The sequence below is a fragment of the Stegastes partitus genome, unplaced genomic scaffold (genome assembly GCF_000690725.1).
Source record: "Stegastes partitus isolate 25-593 unplaced genomic scaffold, Stegastes_partitus-1.0.2 Scaffold1851, whole genome shotgun sequence".
Lineage (NCBI taxonomy): Eukaryota > Metazoa > Chordata > Actinopteri > Pomacentridae > Stegastes > Stegastes partitus.
The window spans coordinates 9806-18934 of NW_007579582.1; the positions used below are offsets into that span (position 1 = coordinate 9806).

The window sequence follows — 9129 nt, forward strand, 5'->3', positions numbered from 1 at the left end:
AGGGAGCGCCCGGCCACCCTGCGGAGGAAACTCATTTCGGCCGCTTGTATCCGCGATCTCGTTCTTTCGGTCATTACCCAGATCTCATGACCATAGGTGAGGATTGGGACGTAGATTGAACGGTAAATCGAGAGCTTTGCTGCCTTGCTCAGCTCTCTCTTCACCACGACGGTCCGGTACAGCGACCGCAACACTGCAGACGCTGCACCGATCCATCTGTTAATCCATCACGTTCCATCCGCCCCTCACTCGTGAACAAGACCCCGAGATACTTGAACTCCTCCACTTGAGGCAAGGACTCTCCATCGACCCGGAGAGGGCAAGCTGAGGTCTATGCCTTCCTATGCTGAGCACTGTGAGATGACATACACACTACACAAATAAAATTGAATTCAATTAAATTTCGACAAACACAAAGTTTACTGTGATGTGTGTTGAATTATCATTAGTTTTCTGTTCAGGGTTCTGTATGGGAACGTAAAGGCCAAATTAGCCCAAGTAGCCATATGTTGCTAAATTCTAACATGAAGACAACAAGCAGCTTGTAGCTTTGCACATATAGTGACAAGACCTCCAGTTTATGTGCTCCTACAGATGAGTCTCCATCACCTGTTTGTTAAAACAGTACAAACTGGCTCGTTGGTTTGTCAATAACACATAAACTTCTACTGATGTTAGATTTCCCTTCCCACCGTTGCCGACCACTTGCTCAGAGGGAGTCCAAAGGCTACTTTGGCTTGTTGGGTTCTCTTTAAACTCTGCGTTCTTTAAAAAGAAAAAAATATTAAATTGAATTGAATTGAATCCATATATACACTTACAGAAGCTTTCTAGGGCCCCAATACCAGCCTTCTTTGAAAACTTTTCACTTTTTTCCATTTTCAAGGACCAATAATTATACATTTCTTCTCTGCTAGAGCTGTTCAAGCAGTTGGATCTGGTGAAAACAATTCTGTCTGTGAGAGTTTCACTTCTGGAGATACTGAACCTTAAACATACAGTAGAAACCACTGGTTTACATCCACTGAATAAAAGACATGAAGTCAGTCAGGATCACCAACATTAGTTCTATTTGCTAAACACCAGAATCATGACAGAGAGAATGCTTCATCACGTTCTTCAAAGTCAGAAGTTTACATCCACTAAGATCCTTCAAGCTATTTGGGAAAGCCCAGATGATGATGTCATGGCCTTGGAAGCTTCTGATTGGTTAATTGACAACATCAGTTACCTGGAGGAACACCTGTGGATGTATTTTAAGGCACACCTCAAACACACTGCTGCCTTTAGTGACAACATGGAACATCTAAAGAAACCAGCCAAGATACCAGGAGGAGAACTGTGGACCTCCACCAGTCTGGTCCATCCTTGGGTACAACTTCCAGATGGCTGAAGGTTCCACGTTCATCTGTTCAGACAGTTCTATCAGTATAACCACCATGGGAATGTCCAGCCATCATAGGCTCAGGAAGGAGACGGTTCTGTGTCCAGACATGAAGTGTTCTGGTTGAAATGTGCGAATCAACCCCAGAACAGAAGATAAAGACCTTGTGAAGATGCTGCTGAAGCTGGTCAGACAGTCATTATCCACAGTGGAACCAGTCCTGTACCGACATGGGCTGGAAGGCTGCTGAGAGAGGAAGAAGACATCACTCCAGAAGAACCATAGAAAAGACAGATTACAGTCTGTAGATGCACACAGGGACAAAGAGCTTCATCAGTGGAGACATGTCCTGTGGTCTGATGGAACTAAACCTGAACTGTTTGGCCTTAATGACCATCGGTACATCTGGAGGAAAAAGGAGGAAGCTGGAAGCCTGAGAACACCATCCCAGCTGTGGAGCACGGGGGTGGCAGCATCATGCTGTGGAGGGACTGGTGACCTTCACACAATAGATGGCATCATGAGGAAAGAACATGATGTGGAGATACTGAAGAAACATCTCCAGACATCAGCAGGAAGTTAAAGCTTGGGCACTAATGGGTCTTCAGATGGACGATGACCCTCAGCATAGCTCCAGATTAGCTACAGAGAGGCTTCAGGACAACAGAGTCAGTGTTGTGGAGTGGCCATCACAAAGCCCTGATCTCCATCCTGGAGAACATCAGTGGAGCAAGGAGACCAACAAACCTGACCCAGTTCCACCAGTTCTGTCAGGAGGAATGGGCCAGAACTCATCAGACTGTTGTGAGAAGCTTGTGGAAGGAAACCCAGAACGTTTGACCCAAGTCATAGAGTTTAAAGGCAACGCTAGCAGATACTGAGGAGATGGATGGAAACTTCTGACTCTGAAGAAAGTCATAAAAATTCTCTCTCTCATTATTCTGGTGTTTAGCAAATAGAACTAATGTTGGTGATCCTGACTGACTTCATGTCTTTTATTCAGTGGATGTAAACCAGTGGTTTCTACTGTATAATATCTAACAATATCCCAGGTCTGAAAATATCTGAAATTCTCAAAATTCCGCCAAAATATTTTAAAGTACTGACTCCCAAATGATAGATAGATAAAGAGAATCTGAGACGGTGTGGCAACACTGCTCTCTAAAATGTTGATGTTCTTACATTTCTGTACACAAACACTCTGAGCTTGAGGCCTCCCAGCGTCTCCAGCTCCTGACCGTGGTACAGAGCCTTGGAGGACAGCTGCTCCTTCATGATGTGGTTGGTCATCAGCTTCCTCATGTCGGGAGTCATCGTCACGCTGCCTGTCAGACACAAGTGAGGAGACATTAAACACACTGAACACAGACCTGCTTCTTTGGCTGGAAAATTATGGCAAAAATAATAATTAGTCTTGATTGATATTGAAATCACAATACATAGACACATCCATCCATTATCTCTACACCGCTTGATCCTCACTAGGGTCGTGGGGGGCTGGAGCCTATCCCAGCTGACTCAGGGCGAAGGCAGGGGACACCCTGGACAGGTCGTACATAAACACGATGATTCATTTATTTGAAAACATGAATATTCATTTAACCAACAAAACTGAGAAAGTTCTGGTGTCGGCAGTTCATTTTAGAACCATGTTCATGCAGTTCGACTGACAGGAACTCACAGGTGGACTCAGTTTAGCTTCAGTCATCACAACTGGATTCACTTTGGTTGCGTTGAGTTTCTGCTTTGGGGCCTGAATTTTCAAAATATAGTTTTTCTAAAGGATTTGTTTGTGGTCATTCATCAGAGAAAGTAGTGTCGAAGTAATGCAGCTGATGAAGTTTAGAATCATGTGACATGTCGGTGACGGTTCCACAGGGCTGCTGCACACGCTAGCTCCAGGTCAGCAAAGCTTCTGTGTTTTTATCAAACTTTATTCAAACGTTTCAATATGTTTAGGCCTCATTGAAAAACAGAACTAACACAGAAATGACGAGGAGATGATGAAGGAGAGATCTGAGGAGACGAAGTCGGCGTGGGGGAATTACCTTTGAAAGCTTCGTCCAGAGGAGCCAGCAGGGTCAGAGCCTCCGAGCCCGTCAGGTGGGATGTCAGACCCGCTTCCACAAACAACTTGGTGGCCATGGAAACAGACGAACCTTCAGCCAGCTCCAGGAGAGTTTTAGCTGCAGGAGACAAAGCAGCGCTGCTAGTGCTGCTGGGTACAATGCTTCTATGACAATAACAACAACTTCATCAATATTAAGAGTTACAAGGTGCTGAACCTCAATCAACAACAGAAGGACAGAATCCCAGAAAAGAAAGTCTGTAAAATTAGTTTGAACGAGTGTGTAAATGTCCAAAAGACAGATTTGTTTTTATATTCTGCCATAATTTCATAAATGTTTGAATTTATATGATCATCAAAACAGCTGGAAAATACAATAAACGAGAAACATGGTGCTGTTTCTGACAAAGTTGACTCGATGGAGGATGCAACAAGTCACATGACCACCGTTTGGTTCAGGGTCACACCTGTGAGATGAGGGGAAAGGTGGAATAGACGATATGGCCCAAAATAACTATTGTGCCCGGTCTGAGAAGCACACGATGACCGTGCCTTTTCAGCTTTGTTTCTTTTATATTAGTGATATTAGTCGTATGGACGCTGTGAGGCATTACTGCCAGCAGCTGAACTGAATCGAGCTTGAAAGACTTCTTTTCATTTGAATCCATCTAATTACTTACAGCTTCACTTTTCTGTGAAACTTTGTGTAGTTGAACTGTTGTATGTGTCCTTCATTTCTGTAGATTTGTCGGCTGACTGAGAGGAAATGATGCATGGCCTTCACTTCGTCAGACCGAAGCAGTTGCAACGGGATTTAAAAGAAGTCAGAGATACTGCAGCCTTTTCTCCACAGCTGAAGGGCTTAGATGGAAAAAGACTCTTTAGATTCAAACCCTCAGAGGGGTTACACCTGGAGGTCTGAGGCTGTGAGCTCCTGTTGAAGCAGCAACATTTCTGCTGCCTGTCTTGGGTTCACACTGCGGTGAGCTTTAAACACCATCACCACAAATCAAAGTGAACAACGAGCTGATGGAAAAGTGCACGACTGGTCTGATGTGATGTGGTCTGATCAAATAAGTCAGAAGCCCTGGTGCTGCAATCTGAACTAGAACTAATGGTCAGTTTCTACCAGACAGGAGGGAGTAGACTCAGCCTATACTGCAGCATTGACAGCACCAGTCGTTAGTGCAGCTTGTAGATTTAGTGGATGATGGTTTCTTTTCATTTATTTTTAGTTTAGTCGGGACGCCTTGTACTTTCTCAGCATTAGAAGAAGCAGTAGTTTCAGTAGAAGGTGCAGTATCAGCAGTACCTGGATCTGGAATGAGCCTCTCATTGATGAGGTGGGTCCATCTTTGTTTCAGTTGCAGTACTTTACAAGTATTAGATGCAGTATCAGTTTCAGTGGTAGCATTATTGGTACTAACTCCAGTATCAGTACCTGAGTCTGGGATGAGCAGCTCGCTGATGTAGTGGATGACTCCGTTGGTTCCCAGCTGGTCCTTCTTGGTGATGATAGCTTTTCCGTTCAGAGTCATCTGGTCTCCGTCACAGCCGACCTCCAGCACGGTGCCCTGCAGCGTCTCCATCGGGGTCCCGGACACGATCGACTCGGCACACTGCATGTGCTTCAGGATGTGGTAGTTCAGCAGGTCTGAGGGGGGCGACAGAGGTGGACTCAGCTCAACTGCAAACATCATCACATGTCAAACAGAGGCAGACAGCGCCTCCTGCTGGTACCTCTCAGAGCCACGGGGTCTCCCAGGATTCTGTTCAGGGTCTCCGCAGGAATCTTTTCGAAGGCCTCGTTGGTGGGAGCGAAAACGGTGTACTGACCCTCATTCTCCAAGATGGAGGTCAGACCGGCGGCGGCGAAGGCCGTCTGAGACGCAGAAACACAGAACGTATTTTTATTTGTGGTATTTTTCCTTTGTTTAACCAGATAAAAGAGCCGTTCAGATCAAAACCTCTTTCACCAGGGTGACCTGGCCGAGAAAGGCAGCAGCACACGTCCACAAATAAACACAACAGAAGACAAGATAAAGATGAAAAATGGAGCGTGCAGACAGCAAGCAGATAAAGTGCAGGAGCGATGAGCTTTGGAGTAACAGCACTGCTGAGTGGAATTCTGTTGCCGGTCCTTTAGGAAAGAACTCAAGGCTTCAACAGACATGAGCGCCGACAGCTTTGTTTTTTTAACTTATTTTTTTGGCCTTTGTTTCATGGTGCAGAGAGAGAGAGAAACAGGAAAGTAGGGGAGAAGAATGGGGGAGGACGTGTGGGAAAGGGCCATGAGTGGGATTCAAACCCACGACCTCCACATGGGGACTGTCGCCCTGCACATGGGACGCCAGCTCAACCAGGTGAGCTGTAGCGGCGCCCCATAAGGATCAGTAACACTTTTAGCTCCCATTGAAGGGTATTCCAAGCAGAGGGGGCAGAGAAACTAAAAGCTTTTTTTCCCATTTCAGTCCGAACACGAGGAGCAGGTGCAGAACATCTTTTGACCATAAGGCAGAATGGCTTTTAATTCTCTGAAGAGAACAGACGAAATAAACAGGAACCAATCCGAGAAGAGCCTTATAGATCAGAGTCATCCAGTGACCGTGTCGTCTTTTGTTCAAGGAAGGCCGGCCAGCTTTAGCATACAGGTCACAGTGGCAGGAGGCGACTCCAACCAGTTATAGACCTCAGAGCACAGTGGTAGACTGGAGACAGCTGGCTGACGCACACAACACATTTCATCTTTCAGAAGAGTTTCTGATTATTCCTGCACCACTGACTGACTCACTCTCTGATGAATGTACTCACGCGCAGCGTCTCCAGGTCGTCGTCAATGTCAATGATTGCCTGCATGTCGTTGGAGATAGCGGTGATAACACGGTCAACCACGTGCACGATGCCGTTGGTGGCATGTTGGTCGGGTTTGATCAGACGAGCGCAGTTCACTGTCACGATCTGAGGAGATGAGGCATCTGTTATTCTGTCCAAGTCCACAGTGTCTGTTTGTTCCAGTGGGTCCCAGTGTGAATTAGTGTGTTAAAGTGTGTGTTAGAGTGTGTGTTCACTCACCCCGTTGCTGTAGTGGTGAATATGGACGTGGGAGTCCTGGTACATGGAGGGGAAGGAGGATCCATGCTTCAGCTCCTCGGAGGTCAGCCGGCGGTTCACCATGTGGTAATGAAGAGCGTTCAGCAGCTCGATGTTCACGTTGCTCACCAGAGCGTCCAGGATCTCCTGCAGCACAGCAACAGACACAGATACAGGAGCTGCTCTCAGGCTGACAAGAAGGCTCTGGAGAGAGTCAGGAAGTCAGCACAGAGCATCATGGGAGCACAGCTGTCCTCTCTGTCAGACATCTATGACACCAGAAGCATCACCATCACTGCTGTCCTCAGGAAGGAGGTACCGGTCCATCCAGGCCCGCACATCCAGACTCACCAACACGTTCTAGCCAAGTGCAGTACGGGTACCGAAAGCACATCAGTCTATAATCTGTTCTATTTACCACATATATTATTATTTATATGATACTATACGATACTATATTATACTATACTGTATTATACTATATATAATTATATCATAACTACGTTTTTAATTATCATTATACATGATACTGTACTCTGTACTTTGCATATATTTATTACTTATAATAATTCTTTATTTCTCTTATTTATATTTCTCATTTATCCACAGTGTTCCTACCCCAACAGTGCCATATACTTATTCTACCATCTGGCTGACTGTATAAACGTCCTACTGGCTCCTTTAAATACATGTAGATATTCTTATCTGTCTTTTTATACTTTTACTTTTATACTTCTGCACCACTGGAGTTGTCTTTTTATTTTGTTGTACCTTGTGTATGATGACAATAAAAACATTCTATTCTATTCTATTCTATTCTATTCTATTCTATTCTATTCTATTCTACCCAAGTCAGCACCAAGGTCAGCAGCATGATGCCAGTCCGTTCTCAGGGACAGTTGGTGGATGTTGGCCGGTACTGACCGTCGGCAGGGCGGCCCAGGCCTCGTTACTTGGGGCGAAGAAGGTGAAGCTTCCAGGACCTTCAACCTCCTCCCTCAGTTGGGCTCTTTCTGAGTACATCTTGGTGGTGGTGGCTCCCACCACGCCCAGAGTGTTGTATATGTTCACCAGAGGCAGCGCTGCAATGACAAGCACACGCAGATCATAGCACTCAACAGTCAACAGTTCAGTCGTGTCAGAATGAATCTTGTGTGTTGAGTGTGAGAGGTGGTACCAGCTGGACAGCCCTTCTCTCCAGGAATCTTCTCATAACCAGGACAGCACTCGTAGGTGATCACCCTGCAGCAGAAACACAAAAGGACACGTGAGGAACCTGCCGTCCTCCCTGTCCACCTCCTCAGGTCTCCGTCTCCTCTTCAATACATCATAAAACTCCAGCTTCCACGTCAGCAGCTTATAACTCGTCTGTAATATTTCTGCTTCAGGAGACACATAAATTCCTGCCTGTGTATAATGATGCTAATAAAGGTATGAGCTGCTGCTGCCGAGCAGAGCTGAGCGTCTCCAGACTGTTTCCATGAGAACATAAACACTGAGCTTCCAGTAAGACTCGTTTTACAGGAGGCTGCACAACCTGTCATTACCCAGAGATGTTTACACTCAGCACTGAGGGAGGTCAGAGTCATCTGGGACCAGAACCAGAACCAGGATTAGAACCAGGACAAGGACTAGGACCAGGATCAGAACAAGAACCTGTGCCTGGACCTGGTCTAAGTGTGTGGAAAAATAGTAATTAGTTACGTAGAAAAAACTGTACACAACCAAAGACATTGAGAATAACTGAATGCCCTCTAAAGACGGCTCTCTGTACGTTAAAATGTAGATTTTTTTCTGTAGGTACTGTTCACCACATTTATGTTTATGATTTTGTGCAATAATGTCAATGTGTCATGTGACAACAAGAAGACAAAGATCTTTTAATAATTGCTTGAAATCATTTCCAGCCAGGTGTCTGTGTGTGGTCCTCAATAACTGCAGGTGCTGGTTGGTTACTTTGTCAAACTGGAGCTCAGGCTGCTTTAGCCAGTTGGGTTTAGAGTTTGCAGATCAAGTGGTGGAGGCTCCAGAGGTGGATGTTCCAGTGGTGGAGGCTCCAGAGGTGGAGGTTTAAGCAGTGGAGGCTCCAGTGGTGGATGTTCCAGTGGTGGAAGTACCAGCAGTGGAGGCTCCAGCGGTGGAAGGTTAAGCAGTGGAGATTCCAGAAGTGGAGGTTCCAGTGGTGGAGGCTCCAGCGGTGGAGGTTTAAGCAGTGGAGGCTCCAGAGGTGAAGGCTCCAGTGGTGGAGGTATAAGCAATGGAAGCTCCAGTGGTGGATGTTCCAGTGGTGGAGGCTCCAGCCATGGAGGCTCCAGCGGTGGAGGGTTAAGCAGTGGAAATTCCAGAAGTGGAGGCTCCAGTGGTAAAGGTTTAAGCAATGGAAGCTCCAATGGTGGAGGCTCCGGCGGTTGATGCTCCAGTGGTGGAGGCTCCAGCAGTGGAGGTTCCAGCGATGGAGGTTTAAGCAATGGAGGCTCCACTGTTGGAGGTTCCAGCACTGGAGGATCCAGCAGTGGAGGTTCCAGTGGTGGAGGCTCCAGCGGTGGAGGGTTCCAGTGGTGGAGGTTTTAGCGGTGGAGGTTTGCGC

At 46.3% G+C, this 9129-nt stretch overlaps 1 protein-coding gene across 2 annotated transcripts in view; it reads right to left on the bottom strand.

Annotated features, from left to right (window-relative positions):
* tgfbi (transforming growth factor, beta-induced) overlaps positions 1-9129 on the bottom strand; it is a 30337-nt gene that overhangs the window by 8310 nt on the left and 12898 nt on the right. For both annotated transcript variants that reach the window (XM_008302649.1, XM_008302648.1), the window contains exons 3-10: positions 7720-7784; positions 7467-7624; positions 6525-6689; positions 6264-6410; positions 5193-5334; positions 4894-5106; positions 3433-3570; positions 2567-2709 (exon numbers count right to left, since the gene is read on the bottom strand). In XM_008302649.1, coding sequence (XP_008300871.1) covers positions 2567-2709; positions 3433-3570; positions 4894-5106; positions 5193-5334; positions 6264-6410; positions 6525-6689; positions 7467-7624; positions 7720-7784 — 1171 coding nt within the window. The remainder of the gene's footprint in view (positions 1-2566; positions 2710-3432; positions 3571-4893; positions 5107-5192; positions 5335-6263; positions 6411-6524; positions 6690-7466; positions 7625-7719; positions 7785-9129) is intronic.